General features: G+C 36.9%; 1 protein-coding gene across 1 annotated transcript in view; it reads right to left on the minus strand.

Moving 5' to 3' along the window:
• MAPK1 (mitogen-activated protein kinase 1) overlaps nucleotides 1-23,439 on the minus strand; it is a 35,684-nt gene that overhangs the window by 4,364 nt on the left and 7,881 nt on the right. Inside the window, exons 2-7 of the mRNA XM_076353232.1 lie at nucleotides 13,577-13,759; nucleotides 11,663-11,852; nucleotides 5,626-5,742; nucleotides 3,698-3,812; nucleotides 2,975-3,106; nucleotides 676-785 (exon numbers count right to left, since the gene is read on the minus strand). Coding sequence (XP_076209347.1) covers nucleotides 676-785; nucleotides 2,975-3,106; nucleotides 3,698-3,812; nucleotides 5,626-5,742; nucleotides 11,663-11,852; nucleotides 13,577-13,759 — 847 coding nt within the window. The remainder of the gene's footprint in view (nucleotides 1-675; nucleotides 786-2,974; nucleotides 3,107-3,697; nucleotides 3,813-5,625; nucleotides 5,743-11,662; nucleotides 11,853-13,576; nucleotides 13,760-23,439) is intronic.

Raw genomic sequence — 23,439 nt, forward strand, 5'->3', positions numbered from 1 at the left:
CTGTTGCATTTCATGTAGTCCCTGTATGGGGGGAAAAAAATCTGAAAATGCGCTTCACAAAAATATCTAATACTGTGCAGTCTTCAAGGAAGAACTCATTCTATTAGTCCTTTGTGCGCTTTATATATTAGTTTACCAAATTTTAAATCAAACCATAGTAAGTAGCTACTCAAATCTAGACCACAAGTTAAAATATCTGTTAAAGGCTCATAACTTAGTATCTACCTGAAGAAAAATTATCTGAAACATTTGTATTTCTCGGAATAAACATATCTGTCCTTTAAGGAAAACTAGCTTATTTCCTCCTCCCCTACTTCTTCACCAGAATTAACGTGAAATCTCATCAGAATTGTGGACTAAACTACAGCGAGTTCAGATTCAGGGGTTGTAAGTGCACAATCTTGTGGCAAACTCAGTTATTCTCCTCCATTATCTCAGACATTATGAAACAAGACCAATAGCGAGCTGAGAAGTTCCATTTTCAGAAGAGTACACCTTAGCATCTATTGTGTTGCGCCTCCAAAATGTATACTAGAACAAGAAATACAAAGTTTTGGTAAATTGATGCAATTCATTCTTCAACTCCATTAGAGCAGTAGAAACACTGTCCTTAAACTAATGAAAATAACCTGTTGCATCATTTAATCAACATTTACATTTTAACAATGTCTTTACCTCATCACTTGGATCATAATACTGCTCCAGATATGGATGGGCTAAAGCTTGCTCCACTTCAATCCGCTTATGAGGATTAAAGGTCAACATTTTATCCAACAAATCAAGTGCTAAGAGGAAAAAAAGTGAGCAAGAGTTTAATACACACTCCAAAGTACAGAAGTGTTATAAACACTGATATTACATAGAAAATACATGCTACCCTAAGTTTTGTGCTAATTTCAATTTACAGCTGGAATTTCCCAGCTGTAGTAGCAGTAACAGAAGCAGCTGATTGCTTCCTGTGACTTGGGCAGAGTATCTTCGTCTGCCCATCTTATCGGCATTCCCTGGTTACAGTTGCCTTTGGCACGATCTGGTCTAATGGAGGTATACCCTTTCAAATGCTCTTCAGCGTCAGAATGAATGTCAAGGGAAGAAATGCATAGAACCTTATGGTACAATCTGTTTATAACTACAGCAGAAATTGAATACATCAGGCTTTTTCTTCACTCAAAAAGATGCCTTAGATTTTTGTGCCAAAAATCCAAACCAAGAGAGAGTTTTTCTGGAATGAATAAGTAATCAAGAATATGTTCTTATTCTGGAAAGAAGACTTGGCTGTTTAATGACGAAAACGTCATCCAGAAGTCATTAGGAGTTCTAGATCATCACAGTGAACTATTTCAGCATAACTAGGAGCCCAGAAGCTACTTTCCAGCTAAGATGCAAATATATTCATATTCATGAGATTCAGGTAAAATCTGTTGAAGGCAACTCGTAAAGAATCCATAGAGAACTTGAAGATCCAGTAAGACAGAGAGTGAGGTCTGATGAAATTCTGGACAAACGTTACAAGTCAGAGTTACTGCAATTGTTCAGCTACTTTGATTGTAACACATTTTCCTTCTCCAAGAAAAGAAAACAGAATGGTTATGGTAGCAAGAAGCCCGAAGATATCTGCAGCATCCTAAATTCCATTTCTTCTCCTCATCACATCATTTATGACACAGAACTTAAACAGAGGCTTCTTACTGCAACAAAGTAGTTGTAGCTTTGCATCAGGATAAGACGCATATCAAGCATTGCACAAGAGACAGAACTTTACCAGTGCATTCAATGGCAGCTTGAAAAAGCTGCAAACTTGCACAGCAATTAACATCAAATATTTTGATGCGGTTTTCTCAACACTGGAAACTCACGTGCTCACTCCATGCTAAAGCATGTCGTGCACAATGCTTTTTACTGAAATGATTGACAAACAGCTTTTTGAAAAACTGCTCTGTCAAAGCTACTCTGAAGATTTAGATGAAAAGGTGTTGCAGAAATCATGCAAACTGCGTGTTCCCCTAGCAGCTAAGCATATCAGCATTGCTACAATTTGAGCTGTCAGAAGCCCACGGTAAAAATTCTCACGTTGATGAGCACTATTATAAAAGCAGAATAAATCAACTGCTGTTTCTCTCAATGATACGGGTAATCAGCTCTACACAGTTCCATCTGCAGAAATCAGCTTTTACATGGTAGTTCAGTACCTGATCGTATTCACTAAGAGTAAATTATCATATCTGTTTAAAAAAAAAAAAAGTGACTTATTAATTGTGTCAGAGCAGGTAAAAGAGCACTGTACTGTGAATACAACCACCCTTAAACTGTATGAAGTAGAATTTAAAGGGCAAGTTAATAGCTATCTAGCAAAACAAAATCATAATTACCCTTTACTAAAGCCTTGTTAAGAAAGGCAACAGTTCCTTGCTTTTATAACTTGCTCCACTTATCATAACTGGAATTCTTTAACCCATTAAATTTTAACCTTTCATACTGCCAAAGGACCCATACTTTGATTGAAATTATCCTGTTTGATCTAGAACTGACATGCAGTCTGCACAAACTATACTGAGTTCAGCAATAAGCAGCTACCTCCTATTTGATTTTAGAAACAAAGTTCAAGATTTGTTTGATGCCTATGTCAAAATCCAATGCCTATGTTCAGTACTTGAGTAATGTATCATGCTTTCAAAGACAATAACAAGAGTTAGGATTTACATTTTACATGTAAGTTAAAGATCAAACACCACAACGCATAATCTTAGACATACTAAAAAATTGCTTTAAAAAGATAAGCTAGTATGAGGGTTTCATGCTGGTTTATGATTTTATATTAGATTTATACTGCCGTTTTAAGGGACCTGCATGTTCTATTTCCAATATAGACAAAGATAAATTCTTAGGGTGGTTTTAAAAATCCTGTCCTGCCGTTACTTTTGATGCTCATTTCCATTTTTTATGATCTGATAAAATGTAAGAGAGCATAAAATACCTTTGGGGTCAGCATTTGGAAACAGCCTGTTCCATGGTACCTTATTTTTGTGTGGTAGGGAAAGCAAGTAGTTTCTGGCCTTTAAATTTATTATACAATTCAAATCTTCTTGGGAAGGGGATCCAAGTATACCTAAAAAAAAAAGAATAAATACAAACAGTACTGCATTCTATGAAAAGCACATTAAAATGGTTATATCACATTTGTTAAAAATCAATATTAAAACTGCTGGGAAGAAGGTTTCAGGCTAAATGTTTTAAGAGTACAGAATACGTTAGTATTTTTTTAGAAACCTTTACTAAAAAGGTTTAAGTTATTTTTTCTTGTAAACAAACAAATGCAGTTTAGCTTTCTAATGATGAGTAATCTGTTTAAAAGAGCCAATTAAGTGGCGTATCTATAGAAATTTTAAAAAAATTTGACATGGACCTAATAGTATATTTGAGGTTTTGGGGTTTTTTTTTAAATTTTTTTATTTTAAAAACATCTCTGCTGATGTAGTAAATAAATTGGTAAGTATCCTCTAGTTGCCCCCCAAATCAATGATTTTTTGTAGAAATCACTGCAGAAATAACTACAGGGAACAGAAGATACACCTACGGATCCATACGTTATACGCTGACCAATAAGAGAAAGAAATGCGTGATCGAGACCAGTTTAGTCGGTAGAAAAGGTGGAGAGAGACAGACAGATGTAGAAATGCTACTTTTATATAAAGCTTACCAAGGATATGGTTAAGTTGGTCAAGGTAGTGTTTTCCTGGAAAGATAGGTCTGTTGGAGAGCATCTCTGCCAGAATACAGCCTACTGACCAGATGTCAATAGACTTGGTGTAACCCTGCAAGTAAAGCGAAAACACATTTTTGTCAAAGAAATTTTTGCATATTTGCAGAACATGTTACTTCAGTAAATTTTGAAAGTGCACGCAAATAAATCTTTTTTTAGATAAGTCATGCTTGTTCATGCTGTTTGATTTTTCTATACAGAATGAAATAATTAAGAATTATCTATCAAAACACTACTTAGAAGGGGTAGCAAGAACTGAAGTATGCAAGACACGGGTTTTCCAAAAGGATTCTCTAAGTTTAGCTAAACAAATTACCAACTGCAAATTTTTGAGACTCCCTAATTTTATAGCAAATTTACACTAACAAATTTTGGAAACAAGCCATTCTTCTTAATTCTATAGCTCCTAACTATGCTAAACACATGCGAGAAAAAGCCATCCTTCTTCCTAATAGGATCTAAATACCATGCAAGTAAGGAGCCTTTAGCATCAAAGGGTGAGAGGGCAAAATAGATTGTTGGTTAGCTGATTTGTAAAACACAACAGGTAAGTAGTAAAGATGATGTGAGAAGGCCAACAACAGTAAATGGGATATAAGAAGAATGGAACAAATGGCCATATTTTCCTGTGTTATCCATAAGAAAAGGCTTTTATTCAGAAGCACACTAGCTACACTAGTGCCTGGGTAACACAGAGGCAAGTTTACCTCAAGAACCTCTGGCCCCATAAGCTCCCTTGCCTTATTCTCCCATAGCCTGCTGCCCACTACTCCTTCTCCCATCAGCTGGGAGCTTCCAACAAAAGCTAGTAACTTCACTGAATCCACAGCCACCTCAGCACCCGCTTCTCAGGATGTGATCACTCAACACAGTTTTCAAGGCACTGTAATTCTAAAAAGAATCAGGCTGTAGGCCAGGAAAATTGTAAGTTGACCACCTCTTAAGAAACACACAAAATATTTTCTTGTAAAAGCTGCTGATAAATGTATGTGGATATCCAGAAATAAGGTTAAGTCGTCCTATGTTTATAGCCTCAATGTGAGTTTAAAATACAAGAAGCTGGAGGAAAAAAAAAAAAAAACCAACAACAAACCTCGATTGGTCAGATGACTATTTTCTAGAAGCGCGTTAGACACACTATTGCCACAACAAATCAAACCCAACAACCAATGAAGCAATAATCCTACAGAAACAACAAAGTCTTTGAGGAATATAAAATACAGACACAGATGTCACATAGGTATTTTGCGAACAAGCATATGGCTGTAGAAACTAATGCAAAGGTTATGAAGGATACCCATTACTCACACCATACAGGGACTGGATACACCTTAAAACAGCCACAGAAGAACATAAGAATAATTCCAAGTATAAAAAAAACCTAAGGGATGATTTCATTAAGACTATGGGAATGCAATTAAGATTGACACACAACAAAGATCACATGCCTTCAGAATCATATTCACCCTCATTATACATTCTAAACCTAAATCAAAACGTCAAGATAATATTAAGGCAACATTTGCAAGCCTTGATGAAGACAGTAGTAAAATGCTGTCATTGCTAGCACTTCTGTCCTGCTCTGTGGAAAAGCATTTGATGGAAAGAAGTTTCATGATTGGCAAGGAACTGGACACATGGGAGCTCATGGACATGTTTACTCAGTTATAGTATCCAATAATTGCATATGGAATCACAAATTTATTGCAAGCCAGTAGCTATACTGCAAATCCATTACCACATTTCCTCAAGACTATGCATGCATTCTGATCCTAAAAACACAGAAGGGGGGAGGGAGCAAAACTGGTACTCACAAGTGAATAACCAGCAACAGAAGCACCATAGCAGTCCACCATGGTTCTTACCTTAGAATTTAGCATGATTTCAGGAGCCCTGTACCAACGTGTGGCCACGTATTCTGTCAAGAATCCTGTGTGATCATGATCTGGATCTGCAACACGAGCCAGTCCGAAGTCACAAATCTGGTTTTAAAGAAATAAAATTAAAAAAAGCCTATTAGACATACAGCTACCAATACTACAACATTACTAATTCACCATTCCCCAACCCATGATATAACACCTACAAATACAGGGATGGTAACCTGTATTTTTAGAAACAAATTATTGCACAAAGGTTAAAGAAAAATGTTTTGGATGTAAGTACAAAGAGTATCCGATTAGGCCATGCAGGGGCCAGTAAGAATAAACAGTTTGGGAAAAAGAGATGTTCCTGGTGCACAATTTGTGTTGCACTTACTTAACACCTTCTCTGCCAGACAGGTGGCAAGATATACTGCTCCAACCTCTTATTAGAAATTTACCAGAAAACAAAAAGAGATTAAGATTTTCAGAAAACAAAATTACCAACCAACACATTTGTAACAAAGTTCAATACCCTTTTTTACAAAAGCTATCATCATAACTGCATCTTTGCACGAGAAACATCCTATCCAATCATGAGATAATGGTAGACTGGAGAGGTTACAGGTTGCTGAAGGAAACATGAGCTTAAAAAAAACCCCACAAGAAAATATTTCTCAACCCTGTGTCAGGAAAATAGTTTTATCTAACCATGAAAAGAAAAATAAACTCTGATCTAGACTAGTGAGTTCAGCAAAAAGGAAAAAGTGTTTTTATCTATACTCTGGTAAGGAGGCTCCATGGCGTTCAGAGCTATTTGGTGTCCTCTCTCCAGAGAGAAATTAAGAAAATTGAAAATGTGAAGACAGACACTGTTCTGGAGTACAGCAGCTGTTCCTTTCTTACCTTCCAAAAGGTAAGTGGCAAGCTTGTTGAGTGGCACATTAAACATATTCATATGTTTTTGCTACCACCAAACAAATACCAGTTTATGATAATGATCAATTTCCACACGAAGTGTATTTGCATGAAAGAATATGTACTCTCAGAAAAACAAGGCATCAAATGTAGGAGTAGCAAACCAGAGGTTCCTCTGATGCATACATTTTATAATAGTCTTTGATAGTTAATTGTGTACACTGATTATATTAAAAGTGTGAAGTAATAATATGTTGTAGTCAATAAAGACTGTAATGGATAATCCTACCAAAAACCTCATTGTACCCTGGCAACCTACTCCTTTATTTTCCTGGAGGGATAACCTGTGAAACAATTGATAGATCAGTTAAGGAAGAAGTGATTCAGCCGACTAAAAGCTACATCTGAAAGACAAGATTCAGCAGCTGACTGTTAAACAGAGGGACTGAAGAAAAGGCAATGATGAAATTCGTAAGCCAGGCTGCATGGGATGACTCCTCTGACTTTAGCTACGTACTTAAAAAAACCCCAAAACCCTGAATCCTTAGAAAACAAAACCAAAAAGAACCCTTTTAAGCACGTCAAGGTTTTCCCAGGCTATGGAAACAGAGCAGCTGCCTTGTGTGTAATTAGCAGCTTACATAAAGAGAATCAGTACAAATAATCAAAAGAGTCTCCTGTAAAGACAGAGGCGAAGAAACTGTAGAGGACAGCTTTATGGACTTCAGAAAATAATTATGCAGGCAGGCAAAATTATTGCAACCTCTTCCTCCTAACCTGAGAAAAAAGCTAGATAAGACTATAGGCAAGGAGACCTGTGGAGAATTATAGTATTACACATAAGCAAAGTGCTATGATTTGTTGTTATTATTAAGACAAAAGAAGAAAGACACTCTCTGGTCCACAGCGAGGAGAAAGAACTGAATTAAAGAAGGTGTCTGTGAATCTCTCAACTCAAGTAGAAAAATGCACATGGGATGGAACGGAAGATTAATGACAAAAGAGAGCTCATTAAAATGACAAAAAGCCCCTGCTGACTAGAGCAGAAACAGGTTAAGCAGAAAAGAAGAAACACCATTAGTGAGAAAGGCATCAAGGTTGAAGCTGCAAGAAAGAGGCTTTTGGCTGTTAGTAGTGTTTTCACCAGCTGCAGAGCTGACCAGGAGCATTATCAGGGCAGAATAAAGGAGAAGCTGGAGAGGCCAGCATTCTGCCTGAAGTCCCGGGTGCAAGGGACGAAGCAAAGTGCCTGACTGTACCCTGGTGAGGGCAGACAGTTCTTGCCCTGTGGCAAGAGAACACATTTAGCAAAGCAGCTATCCTATTTTGGGTGGGGTGGGGGTGGAATCCAAGTCCACTATGCCTGTTCAACAAATAATTGGTAAAAGTCAAAGCACCAGAAGGTAGGCTTCTCAATCAGAACTAAAACAAAAGAAGAACGAATCTGTGAGAGCAACATAATGACAGGCAAAATTTTCTTGGCATTTTGACTAAGTCATAGCAGAGAATAAAAAGCTGCATAATGAAAGACCCAGGTATGTCAGTCAGTGCTTCATGCCTTGGAGAGACAGAGAGATGCTACTAAGAGAGAAGGAATAACTTCCCCACTAAATAAATAAATAAAATGCTTCCCCACGAAATAAATAAATAAAATGCCAGCATCCTATTTATATATTTAGCTTCCACTTCTTGAAAACAATGTTCTTGTAATCAGTATCAGGTATGCTTTTCTTTTTTCTTATTATATAAATAGAGATGGCTTAAAATTGGATGAAGCTATCAAGCAGATGGGAAGATTTATGAGGATCATGTACGTATGACCGTTTACTATGCAAATGAAATGACACCCAAAAGTGCTACTAATACACTGAAATATCTGAAGTTGTATCGAGTAGTCTGCGCGTGTATATGTATATATTTGTATAAAAGGAAAAGGAGAGGCTTCCATTAAAGTTTAGTAGTTAATGATAAGATGGTAGTTGAAACAGTTGCACCTCTAAAGTAATTGGCAAAATCCTGAAACAAACAATAACTTGCAGTTTTCCTCAGAAAAACTCCCTCTCATCACCTTCCTTTCAAGCCTATCAAAGTATCTAACACCTCTTGGATGTTTAATAATTGAGAGTATTCACCACGTACATAGAAAAGCACAACTTATAATAATATTGAGTTAATGTTTTAACCAAGTCAAAGAAGTAGATTCTCAGCTAGAGTAAACTGGTACACTGAAGACACTGCAACTTACTAGTTGAGCATCTGTTTAAAATAACTTTGACCTCATTTTCTGAAATATTAATGCCACTGGCGTAGGAAAATTATATGGTCATGACAGGTTTTATGTAACTTCTTTCTTTTACAAAACTGCAGAACAGGTCAACTTGTTGGATGCAGATAATCATGAAAGCATGTCAAAACATTTCTAAAAATGTTAGATACTATTTTAGAGTATATTCCAGCCTGTAGCATGTCAGTATACATTAACCTCATTCATGGGAAAGATGCCAGGCTGCAAAAGAGAAGACCAGTATCTTTATTACCCAGGACTCTCACTGGAGAGAGATTCCAAGGCAGCAGGTTTCATGGACTCTCAAATCTAATCTTTCACTGAAAATATATAACAAGACACTGTAGTTAAGTCAAATTATGTACTTTCACAAACTTTCATTCGCTATGTGGTTAAGTCATATTTATGGTCTCATTTAAGCCTGTAGCATAGCCCAAGGAAACAGAAACAGCTTTAGGTTCTGCACTTCTGGCCTGAGCCTTTCAGCTGCTTAGGACAAGCTATAGGGTTCACAGACAAATTGTGTCAATAGAGACTCATATATTTCTTTCCTGGAAATGGAATCTATGATCCAGAAGTCAAGATCATGTTTGAGGGAGAAGAAAGAAGGAGCTCTTGTTACAACCTGTAGGACTCTGAGCTCCAGAAGAGATCAACAGCTCTCTCACATAACACCATTAAAGAAAGAAGCTAACAGCATTACCAGTAAAGATGAACAAACTTTCTTCCAAAAGTGTGGTTTTAAGTTGTTCATTTTCACAGTATGCTGTGTTTTGAGTTTATGTACAATAATCAACTTTATAAGCATGCACATGTACACAGCTGACACGCAGACTTGCAGAACGGCCCTAAAAGAAACAAGTTAGTACAAGTTCAGCATTCATCAGACAAGGCCTAACACGTACTAGTTTTCTCTCCAATATTGTTGTTTAAACTTTAGATGCAGCATTAATACAACACCAGAGTTCCCTTTAGGTTATGAAAAAGCATATGCTCTGCCATATAGACTACCATAGTCTGCACTAGGAAGTGCATATTGCAGTGGCATGCTGTTTTTAAAATCTTATCAAGAAACTGGAACAGTACTCACTACGGTCATATTGTATTATTTTGCCATACAGTGAGCTTACCTTCTTTTTCATGACCATCTTGTGTTAAAACATTGCCTTTTATTATTTTATTGCCTTTAATTGCACATAACAGAGCTACACTCAAACTGTTCTTTCCTGCTTCTATTGCACAGTCATCGTAGATTTTACTCCATTTCTTTCATGAAAGGGTTAATGCCTTGAAGGGATCTGATGTAGTAACAGCTGCTGAAATCCCATAGCAAGAGTCAGAGGTGACCAGTCCAGCAGTACCGTGCATTAGCAAAAGCTGACAAGCAGCAGGGGGAATGTACAGCAAACTGATGGTATAGCCAGTATTTAGAATGGACCAGCATATGAACAGCAAGGACTTTTCTTGGAATTGAGACAAACTTGTATGGCCAGCAACTGGTTTACATTTTGAAGAGGGTATTTTTGTTTGTTTGTTTTTAAATGAGAAAGCTAGAGCTACTATAAAAAACAAAGTGTAATTAGGTGCAACACAGTAAGCAACAAACACAGTTGTACCGCGTCAGATCAAAGTAATGTAAACTCCATAATCTCGCTCCATCAGCGGCCAACAGCAAATACATAACATAAAGTGTAAAAGGGAACATGCTCCAGTGCTTCTCTAGTAGTCTCTCTCATCTTCCATGGGTTTACCACCATGGGACTCTAAACCAGAGGTAGCATCCAATAGCTTTTTCTTCTACGAACTTCCTTGGTGTTTTTTTAAATCACATTATCTGTAATATCTATAGTGCTCTGTGGTACCAAATTCCACAGCTTAACAATGCTGCAAGTTAACTACTATGTCCTTTCACTCTGAGCATGCCACCTGCTCCTTTCATTCCCGCCCCCCCCCGCCTTTTTAATAGGTAAAGACAGTGAACAACTGTTCTCTATTCACCCTCCCTATGCCACTAACAATTTTATCAAATTCTATTGTATTCTTTCTTTTCCTCAAGCAGTATCTTCCAGCAGAGGAGACCTAGGCTAAATAGTTCTTCCTGCTATGGAGAGAAGTACTCTGAAGTCCTAGTCTCCTCATTTTAAAAGGATATCTTGGGGAGAAGTGTGATAACTATGATTACACAGAACTGAAGACTCAAAAACAACAGAAAGTTATAGAATGGTATGTTTTCTGTTTTATTCTCTATTTCTGTTCTAATTCTTCACACTTGGTTTGCTTTACTGAATGCCACTAAGCATTGAGCTGACATTTTCCAAGAATCGTAACAGCTCTAAGATCAGCCTTCTGTAGTATTAACTAGTACAGAGCCCATCACTGGAAATGTAAATTAGGAACATTCTCTCTCCAAGTAATTGCTGTGCATTTAATCAGCACTGAATTTCACATGCCATTTTAGTTGGCCATTAATACGAAGTCCTTTTCCAACACTGAACAATTAACAGTTTAAACACAGAGAAACCAAGACTTGAAATATACACAGCTTGAGTTTACTTTCTAGGTAAACACAATTCTGCTTCAGTATTTTCACCTAGCTTTCAAAGAGGCTGTTTCAAAGTCAGCCTCCAGATGGAAACAGTGATGCACTCATTAAAATAGGGTAACAGTGAGTTCTTAGTCACTCAAATCTTAATAATTATTTTATCAAAACCAATAGTGTTTTAGCAATCTTTCCAGGATAAAAATCACATTAATCCCTAGTAACAAAACCAATTCATGGTTATAGCAGGTAGTTTATGAAGACCATGGGAGCAAAATTTATAAGAAATTTTGACTAACCTTGAGATCACAAGTGGTGTTAAGCAGCAAATTCGAAGGTTTGAGGTCACGATGAAGCACATTGGCTGAATGGATATATTTTAACCCTCTCAGAATCTGGTAAAGGAAATAACAAATGTGGTCGTTGCTGAGGTGTTGAGTCTTTAAGAGCTTGTAAAGATCTGTCTCCATAAGATCTTGCACAATGTATCTGTCAGGCATCAGATGTAAGGCAGCAAAACAAACAGGTGTCATGTTAGATATCAACATACAGTAACAGATGAAACTTCCATAACAATTTTTCTCTCTTATTTGTCTGTTTCATGACAATTATGAAACTATGTAGTTGCTTCTTGCTTTACAAGTTTTGAATTAAATCAATCCTGTTACATGATGCAGCCCTTTACAGAATTAAGAGGCATCAGCACGTGATCCTCTCAAATTAATCATCATAAACCTCTATTTCTTTATATTACAGCCTGATTTTTATTGGAATCTTAATATGATCAGATTCCTATCCTGCTTGCCAAGAAATAAAGACTGTTTTTTAGTTTAATGAGTAATAAACTTCTGAGATACTTGCTTCCAGTTGCATAAAAGCATGAAGGTAGAAGATCTGATCATTTCTGATCAGTCTTCTCTGCCACCTCTCCACTTCAAAAATACAACTGTTGTTCTCCTTTACTATATATTTATTATGTTACATCGAACACAACTGTCCTCTGCTTACCAAAATTAAATCCTAATATTTTAAGTCAGATTATGTTTTTTCTAAGACTGGAATGAACATAAAGAAAAGGGTGTTTTTTTCCTGCTTTGGGAGGAATGAGTTAAGTAAAACTTTCCTCTCCCTTAATTCAATTTGGCTGCAAAACCCTTGGGGTGTAGTTCCATGATCACTTTTCACCGAAATAGGATTTCATGAAAACACACTACTATTGCCATTCCAGTTAGGCGTTCCCATCCTCTCCTCTGGGTATTCAGATTAGATCACACAACTAGGACATCTTTTTACAAGCAGCATGCACTTAGATTAGTCAAAATGGCCACAGAAATGCAACCTTAGAACCCCACATAAGACTGATTGAACTCAAATAATATATTGGTAATTTATGAAGTGAAAACATTTGACCTAGATTCAATTCAATTTCTGCCTGCATACACTTATACCTTTTATTGGGCAGACATCTGCAAAGACCCGCAAAACCAATAGGAACCAATGCACACGGACTTGGGGAAATTAAGCTGGTTGACTCTAAACTAGGCCTTGTATCTCAGGGAGAGTCTCCCAGCTAAGACTATTTCATACGTTAGATATCCATGTGAATTCATATCTACACAAAGCCAAGTTCCCCATGAAAGAACAATTAGTATAACAAAAAGGCCAGATTTGCATATATTAATCAAGTATGTTTACCTGCCCATGTGCAGTTTCAGACTTTTCACATATGCAGGAAGCACTGCAAAACTGGGGGTTGTGTTTTGCTTTGATTCCCCCCCCCCCCCCCCCCCAAGATGTATCCATTCTATTCTTTAAGAAAATTTTAGACAATTACAGCAGAGTGGCCATTTTATTTTCTCCTCAAAGCAATCAGTTCTAACAGCAGCTCTATTAAGAGCAAATATAGTTTTAGGATTAAGTGACTAAACTAAATCTCTACAATGTTGAGTTCTTTGCCTCGGAAAATAGAAATTAACTTTTTTTTTCTTTTCCTGAAAAAAGAACAAACAAAACTAGTACTCACCTACATATCAAATCTATCTATGTATCTACAAATCTATCAAACACTATGAACTTCCCTTTCAATTTACAATAACAGAAGCCAACTTTTATTAAAACTTAGTAAGGAAGAGGATGAAAAGGAAGAAATAATCAAAACAGAGACAACCACCATCACTAACTATGCAGAATAACTTAAAACTTTGAAAGGATACACATCTTTCATTTGTTCAATAGTCGGAGCTCTGATAATATCATTTATTCCAATAATATTCTCATGCCTGAAGCGCAGTAGGATCTTAATCTCTCTCAGAGTTCTCTGGCAGTACGTTTGATGCTCAAAAGGACTGATTTTCTTTATAGCAACCCGAACTTTGTTGACATTATCATAGGCAGAACTAGAAGACAATCAATAACATTAGTTATAAGGAATATTAAATTCATTCAATTCAGAAATCAAGAATGCAAATTCAACTGAATATAGGGGCGATGCAATTATTTCACATTTATTTTTATCAAATGAAGAGAGGCGACAGCGGCACGTATCTTTTAGTTTGATGAACAGACAAAATACTGTTGTACTGTCACCAGCCTATTTGGATATCTACAAGTCATTAGCTTTCCCAACTGACTTAAGAGTCTGCTGATTCTCGGGTACCTGAACAAAGAAAGTAGTATTCATCATCTTTATCAGCCTGTGGAACAAACAAGTTCGAGTCTTTTTCTATATGCTGTAATCAAGAAGTTTGAGAGAAAAAGTTCATCTTGAGTTAACCCATTCACTCTGGGGCGCAGAAAAGCCTTCAGAAATCATCTTTCAAGCAGCAGAATTCCACATCCTACGTCTAACTCCTGCAAGTAACTCCAATTGCCACAACCTTTTACTCCTCCATCGAGCTACACTGTTGGCGCCTCCATGAAGAACAAACATGGAAGAACAAAAGGGATGGAGAATTTGTGAAAACACTTTTCCAAGTTCAATTCCAAAGACAGAGTTCGAGAAGAGAAAGAATGTATCAGACTACACACATGAAGAAAACCAAGCAGCAGTACAACGAGGTAATACAGTGATTGTGACCCATATCAACAAACACACTGGCTGCTACATTTACAGTACTGTGATTTCAGAAGTTCAGAACAGCATTCCTAGCTATACCAACAAAGCAGTCTCGGTATTTCTGTTCAAAATGCCTACGCATTTATGAAGAATGTCACAGCCTGAGCCTAGTAAAAAGGCTCAGTAAAACATATATAACTCTCTAAAATTTGGACTCAGGTTATTATTTAGTAAAAATGTTATGAATCCTTGTAAATTTTAGGATGTTTTCTATGGTCTTGCTTATATGAATGACAGAGCATCTCATTATAATAACTTCTCTTTGTATTAAAAGCATATGGTAATTTAGTTAATTAGAATTTAAATGTGTGTATCTATACATATGTACAGACAACACATTAGCAGTTCATAAGTCCCAAAATGATTCTTGTTCCTTTCAAATTTCTTCTTGCTCACTACTGCATTGTTTGGAAATTGAAAAATAATCAAGCCTACATATAAACATTTCTGTTAGCCTCAATTAATTCATATAAAAATATAAACATACTAGCTAAACAGGCTTTACATTCCACCAATTTTCTATAATCGAGTCCCAAAACATTCTTTGAAACTCTCTTAATTGGCCTTACTCTGCTGAGATGTCCAGGTATCTGGTGATCAGGTAAAGCAGAATGAAATATGAAAATCCAATTGGAAAAGGAGACCTAAAAGGAACTCAAATGCCTGGCCACGTCAAGGTGGTTCTACCACTAAGCAGATTTATGGTGCAACAAGGTGTTTTTGAGACAGTACTGTTACCGCTCTATGCAAAAGTGTTTAACATTTCTCACTTTCATTATTAAAAATGACATAGAATTTGTGACGCCAGTAGGATCTTCATACAGCTCATGTACATGTAGTGACATCTTTTTTGCATGATTTTTCCACAGAATCACTTTGACCTGTTTGCATCCATAGCTCTGGTGTATAACCACAGACAGACTGCACAATTTATTTGCCTCTAGAAACACTGAACTCAAATGCTCCACAGGGTGCTTTGAAATTCCACATGCTAAGCAAGTATTCATTACAGCTGTTGCTATTACATATGTATAGATAACACATTAGCAGTTCATAAGTCCCAAAATAGATAATAACAAAGTGCCATAAGTGGAACTTGGCATACCCTTCAAAAGCAGTTCATCTACAGTAATTTTCTTAGTTAATCAGTTAATCACCTGCGGTGTTTACAATGTACCAGTAAGGTAAGTCACAAGCAGAAAACAAAACTAGAAATATTTCTGAAGCATAAATAACCTGTATTTGGGAAAGAAATGAAAGAATCCTGTGGACCATTTTATCGCTATAAACAAACCTCCTACCTCCTTCTTTGTATTGACTTAAGCATATTTTTTTCTCCCACAATGCAGAATCTTACTTCCTTTCAAAGTACTGGACAGCAGCAACTATGCAGAGCAGAAAAAGGCAAAATGCCAATATTTACCAATTGATGCTGCTTAAATAAAAGCTCCTAATCTCTTACAATATTTGATAAATCTCTAAGTTATTGCTTCTCAAGCAAAGGTTGGTTATTGATGAAAAACATGCATCTTTCCTTGTACAGATTCAATGAACTTGAATCCATCAATTAAATATACCAAGATTTCCTCTCTTGTAGCTGTTTCACTTATAGTTCTTGAAGCATTTTCTTAGCAAAAGATTTATGCTGTAATTTAAAAAAGGATGGGTAATTTTGCTTTCAGATGGTTCAACTATAAAACAGATGATTCAGTGTGGAAAAAAGCTGACTATTTGCAGTAAAGATGCAATCAATTTCCTCTCCAGTGTACATTCTGCATACAGTCATTTTTCTGTTTGTATCAGAAGATCTCACCACACTAATGTAGCTACGCATGCATTGCTGTTACCACTGCAAAGCCTCAGCTAAGGAGAGCAAAACCGAAATACTACCTAGTTGAAATATTAAAAGGGACACTGGATTTATTCCTGTTGTCACACTTCCTGAAATATGAGCTTTTCTGTAACTTGATTAAATGTATCAAAGATTATCTCAATTCCTATAAGCAAGAAGCTAATCATACAAGTAATTAGGTACACTTGCTTATGCATAATATTTTAAATATCATGCATAACACAGGTACACAGGGAATCTGTATTATAAAGTTAACACCATTTCACATTCTCAGTCATAGCCCTCAAAGTAAATACGGTCTTGAGTAAACTCTGTGACCCTTTAAAAAACAGTGCTTTTTCAATTTGACACGTGCTATAGAAAACTATAAAAGCTACATATTAGACTGAACTTCAGCAGAACTGAAGAGTCTTGTGTTCTCTCATGCACATATGCTACAATCAGACACCTATTTGGCCTATGAAACCATATAGCAATATCTATTTCACAACCTAGGAAACACCGTAAACTAACAAAATTGAGTCCTTTATAGGTGAGACTGAACCATTTCCCATAGCTTTCCCTGTTCCTCACAATCTCCATCCAACCGCTACCTGCCATCAGCACCAGATTTACCCACTACTCTCCAGAACACTGCTGAAGAAATAGCTGCTCACACAGTGTCCATTTGTAGTGTTTGCAAATGAAACAACTATAAAAAGTGCAAATCCAAACCCTTGATGCATTAACTCGCTGCAGTTAATAACAGATTACTTATCGCTTAACACAGGATTCATCTTGCTTAGCCTGAGCTAGAATTAGAGATCTAATTTTACAACTAATAATCACCTGTGCTCCCCCTACAGTCCAAAAAAGAATAGCTCCACATATACATCCCATCCACCACCCAGCACGTCCTAAATTTAGATTATTTGCATTCTGGAAGTGTTGTCCCAGTGTGCACAGTCTAACCTAGTTGTCTAGACTTTCAGCTTCTACTAAATCTCACAACAACTGTTTATATTTTCACTGAAGCAGTTAACTGGGACTCCTTCTAAAGGCAAAGAACCTTCAATTATCTAGACTTTTTTCCAGAGAAAATAAAAATCTGTAAAGTGGGAATAACAGTTCACATACTAACAACTTTTAGAGCAATAATTTATAGCTTTTAGTTTCTAATCATTAACCGCATGTACCAATCACTGCACACAGAACTTGCCCTTTAACAGTCTGTGTTATTCACATTATGTTGAATCTAGTTACTGACACTTTAAATATTCAGAAGGAAGGATTTATTTCCACCCCAATGATGTGCAGCTTCACAAGCTGATGGAACCATTCAGCTCTGAGTGCTATTTATCTGTAATGTGATAAATTTAAATATAAATTTTGCAACTGCCCAACTCTAGTATACACAACTTTATTCCTATTTCAAGCTGTGGTTACTATCCTGTGACAACCTGCAATAGCACCATTATTTATATACTTTTAAGACATCATGTGAAAATCAACACAAGCCCTAACAGTACAGTTTATCATTCCTAATATTAAGTATCATGTAAATATATAATGAGATTTTGACTAAGTAAATAATCTTGCACAGCTGTACACAACAAATGAGCATTTATAACCCAAGAAGTTGCACCACACAACTTTTAAACCCAGCATTTTATCCTTCTACTGCTACGGTACCAACTTCCTTTTTAAAAAGTAGTCCGGTGTGGTGCTGCTTCCAAATGCAACGACCAGAAAGTGCACTGCGGTATCTGAGCAGCCTACAGAAAACAGCATACTAATTGCTCAGATGAACCTCTGACATGTAGCCCCTCTCCCATTAATTCCTTCTCAGGGAAGAAAAGCTTTTCACCAGACAGATCGGGACAAGTGCCAAAGCTTAGCTCCTTCTACCCACAATGGCTGCTGCATGTTCTTCCACCCATTTCTATTCTTCACATGTTTCATTTCGGAGCAGAACTGGAACAAGTGAGAGCATGCGGCAGCTGCTGGGAGGAAAAGAGCCAGCTCCTGGCAATAGTTACATCCCACAGAGGGCTGTTTCTTCATACAACCATTGAAAAACAACTGCCTACTCTGTCGGCACCCCCATCCTCAGTAGACTCCTCTGCCACGCTGCCTGAAGGCTTACCCCATCATGGGATATTCTTCCAACACTTCTAGGATTATTCACCTTATGGCTGTTTTACAGGCTGCTCTCAGCATATGCATACATACACATAAAAATACACAATGCTACCGGCAAACATCCTAACCTAATTACAGCTCTAAATAAAAGACTGATTTGAAGTTTAAAAGGGATGTTTTATCAGTAGCTTTGTGTTGCTGTGGAAACAAGATTCCAAGGGCATATCCAGGGATAAGAATCTTTCTAAAATATTGAATAATTCTGCTTGCAACCAGGAGAGGAAAGGCAAAAATAATTCCCAGCAAACAAGCTGATCTATGAAGATCTTTAATCTTTTCGTTCAGTCTACATTTAGCTCAATCACAGACATTTCTACAACATGCTGACATTTATCAAGTTACAATGCAAATAGCTTAAACTTATTTTTAAGACTGCTGTAAGAAAAATAACGCAGTAGTATGATATAGTAATAACCAGCAGTACAATAACAGACTGTTCGCTACAACTTTTGGGGGTGGGGGAAGGTGGTGTTATGGGTGCAAATTTGTGGAGGGGACTATTTGGTCTTTTGTTTGGTTGGGTTTGGTTGGGGGGGGGGGGGGTTATAATCAGATATTAACCCTTTCAGATTCTTCAGAATAATTAGTTTCTGATTCTAGATTATTACAATACAGGGAGCAGCTACAGTGTATTACTCTTTTACCAAAGAGAAAAGACTGGAAAAAGGATAAAAGTAGTCAAAGACAGTTTCAGATTTGAGGACATCCAGTAATGTGCCATTTTTATACCACTGAATATACTTTTTGTCCCCAACTATAAACACCTACGGTTACTAGAAATATCTGTTACTTTGTTCCATTTATTTGTTACTTTGTTCCATTTATTCATAATATTTTTGGAGATAAGTATATTATTCATTAGACCTTTTTTATTAGCGCTAACTTACAGAATCAGCACCTGGTTTTAAAAGGAATATGTGCCTATTCATATTAAGATGTATTTGCCTTGTTTTAACAGACCTCAGTTTATGAAAAGACAACCCATGTCTCGCTCAGAGTTTTTGTTTTGATTTATTAGCTTTCTCTAGAAGAGGTTCTCAATAACAGAACATCTCCCAGGCTTCTCAGCTGTGAATTAAGGAAATAAACTATAGAAACAAGGGCATCTTAATACGCTTCTACTTTTCTCCATTAAAGATTTAGTTTTACAGACTAATTCCTACCACGTAGGAAAGTTAGTAGATCCATGAAAATGGAGAGCTACCTAAATATTAGATTCTTAAAAAAAACCAAAACAAAACCCAACTCAGCCTTGAGGCTCTAGTTGCTTTTCAAGCTACAAAAAGATTATAACAACTTTAAGAACACAAGCACCACATACTTTTTCATCCCACTCTGAGGGACAAAAGTCAAATAAGTTGTAATTCAGCACTCAAATTATCTATTGGTATGCTACAGACACTCCCCATTGATTATTAAAAGACAGCTGTATTATCTTCTCAGTCTTTGGGAAACATGCATAAGGACTGATAGCTTATAATGAAAGAAGAGGCCAAAAAACTTGAATTCAAAATTGGAATACTTCAGAGTAAGCTTAGATACAAAAATTACGTACTGAATTGCCAAAAGTGTGAGTGTTTAAGAAGTGGACCTTACCATTATCCGATTGCTGAATTCTCCACCATTTGTCGAGTGTGTTGAAAAACTACATCAAGTTATAAATTACAGGATGACCTCAGATTTATCTTAAGTCTTGTTTTTGTCAAGAAAAAGAATATGCACTGCTGTGACATATGGCTGCCCGCAGACACTGAAACTCACTCACAATTTCTCCCCATTTTCTTGCATCTCATGCTACAAAAATGGCAGCAGAGGAAGACTGAGCAACAAGAGAACATTAAAATAACTATATAGTAGATGTGATCCAATTTGCAGTAGTATTAATCTGGCCCTACCTGAAAATTCCTAATTGCATGCTATTTGAAAAATATTGGTTTTGTTTTGGTATCGTTTTGGGGTTTTTTAAGCAGTTTTTCACTTGTCAGGATTCTAGTATCAGTGGATAGATTATTGCTTTATCATGAGCCCTCTGCAAAGCAACTGTCATACTTTACAAACGCCTCATGAGTTTATCCATATTCCTAATCCCTTTTTGCCTGTTGCTCATCACCAAATGATCACTGCTATGGTTTTGTTTTGTTTTTATTATAGAAGATACCTAAACAAACTATTTTTGTTTGTATTTCTTATAAAGTTATTTTTTTTCCTTTCCCAGCAAGGGGGAAAATAAATACCATTTCTAAACCAGCGTCCTTTATTTTATCACAAGTCCGTAGCAAGATGCCCAAGTAATCACTGCAGACTGCTCTATCATGCTTTTAGTTAACCTCTGAAGCTTACGGGGTCAAAATGTAACTGCATTACCTTCACCTTTACCACCTACTTTTTCAGCCATCTTTCTCATAACATTCAAAATCAATCCTAACATTAAAGGTTTCTGGCACAATTATGCCAACTCTTCCCTCCCATGACAAAAGTGAATAATTACTCGTAAGTGATTTTACTCTTTGGCAGTTTCTGTTCTACTACAGGTTATCGCCCTTCATGCCACAAATTCTTAAGGCACTTTTGTAACCTCCTATAGGAGATTTGTTTTCATATATCTACTCAAATAATTCTAACAGGTTACAAAGGCACAATTTTATTTTTCAGAATTTGAAAAGTAAAATCTGATGGAACCTTCCAAAGCATTACAGTTTTAAACTATTTACTATGCACATAATAATGACTTAATAGTTTAATTCCTTAGATCACTCCTAGTATTTTGGAAAAAAAATAGCTAGTCATGCAAAATGGAGTCTGTTAAATAAATTACTTTTGCCAGCTCAGTCAATTCATAATCCCAGGTGTGGCAGAACAGATGATTTGTGTTTTGTTAGCACCTACTAAGCAGAACTATGAAGAGCAGCAGTTCTAGAACTACACCTTAACATTAGCATTAGAAAAATATTAGCTATTTCACCCAAGGTTCTATATTGTTTGGCTAAAGATGTCATTTAACTTCATGGTGTTTTGATCAATCTTAGTTGTTCGATAAAAATGATCACTTCTCTCAATCTCTTCTAATATGAATTTTTCTTCCTATACCTTTAGCTGTGAAGCACTGTGACTTCAAATCATCATATATGCCCACTCTACTTTATGCCACTTCTGTTCAAGTTGGCAAAAGCACCCACTGCTTTTGATAAGATATTATAAAACTAAACACACTATCTTTCTTCTCTCTATATAAACTTAAAGACAATTCCTGTGGGAATCCATTTCAGGGTAAAATTGTAAGAGCTCGACAACATCTGAGACAACCTAAGGGCTCAGTGAATTAAAAGGAGTGCTTGTGGTTCACTCTCCTTTTTGTGCCTGACAACCCTTCCCCTTTCTCACTTTTTTGGTTGGAGCGGTGGCTTTCTTTGTGACAGTTCAGAGAACTGAAGCAGCTCCAATTCAAAGCAGCTTACGAACAGGAACAGTAAAGGAGTCTTTACCTGCGTATTCCTATTCCCTTCCTGTGTCAGCACTAGCTCTTACAGGGTTTTGTGTCAGTCACATCAACTTACCACCTTTAAATTTTATTTTATTTTTTATGAAGTATCTTTTCAGCTAAATCAGTTTTCCAACACAGCTAACTCTACAGCTCTGTAAGCACCAGCACAAAGAGCGGAGGAAGGAATGACGCGACCTGAGGCACAGAAGGAAAGGCTGCCCCTTTAGAAGCAGCACAGCCTGAGATCAGCACAAGTCAGCCGTGGAAACCACAGCTTAAGTGTCTAGGCCCGACTGTCATGAAAGCTAAACCTCCACACATGAGCCGATGAAGTGCTGACTTCCTCCTCCTGTGCTTATGGCTTCTCAAGAGGCAACAAAAAGCCACCGAGACAGCGACGGCAGGTCAGTTACATAACCAATGTTACTCCAGAGCCTGGAAACAACCACGGCCGCCACCCTAGCAGCAAAGCAGGCACTATAAACGTTTGTAGGAAATACTTCCCCTTTCCTAGAGAGAGGGGAGAGCACTACCAGAGAGCTGTGAGTGATAACAGTATTAACAAATCCCCCAATGTCGTTTACTCTTTTGTCTAATAAGGTTCTAGTTTGACTTATATCCCAAATACTCCTCCTAAAATCAGCTTTAGAAAAAGGAAAACACACAAGATCCAGACATTTACTATATTTTTCAGTAATTGGCTTATTTGATTCCACACAATATAAATCTTCAGAAGAGATAGTTCACAGAATTTCTCTCCAACAGAAAATAAAGAAAGAAATCACTGAACAAAATCATTCATGCATACTTAGAAGCAGAGGTTTTCCTAAACCTGTAGAAACATCAGTGCAAAATGAAAACTATCACAAAGCACTAGAGACAGCAAGCTCATTGCTACTGTCCACTCTGCCATGGTTAGTTCAGTATTCCACTTGCAAAACAAAACAAAACAAAACCACCAAACCGCTAGCACCCAGTGTGCATCTCACCACTATCAGAAGTTACTTCCCTTCAGTATCAGCTTACACGGCATTTTTTGCATGTTTTTTCCATCTTTTTAAAAAGACATGCCAACAGTAAACCCTAGCCCCTCAATATACTAACAGTTTTGTGTTTTGTTCAGACAGGGTATCAGCATTAAGACATGTTGGCTACTGTAACTAAAAGGAAGACATTTCACAATTATGAAACACTCAGAAAAATCCAATATAAAAGTCAGCCTGAATATCATTTGAGGTTCTCTGCACCATCCAAATCCCAGTAACATTGGGCAAATTCCAGACTGAAGCAGTTTGGGGAGTATTGATTTGCAGTGCTCAAATGACTTCAAGTTTTACTCAGGACTCATCAGCAATATTTGGTGGAGCAAAGAGCCTTCCCTACAAACAAGCGAGAAGTAAGGTACTGACTGCAGTGACAGCTGCTAATTTTAAGGAAAACTGTAAAA

This window comes from Aptenodytes patagonicus, chromosome 15 (assembly GCF_965638725.1).
Source record: "Aptenodytes patagonicus chromosome 15, bAptPat1.pri.cur, whole genome shotgun sequence".
NCBI classification, from domain to species: Eukaryota; Metazoa; Chordata; class Aves; order Sphenisciformes; family Spheniscidae; genus Aptenodytes; species Aptenodytes patagonicus.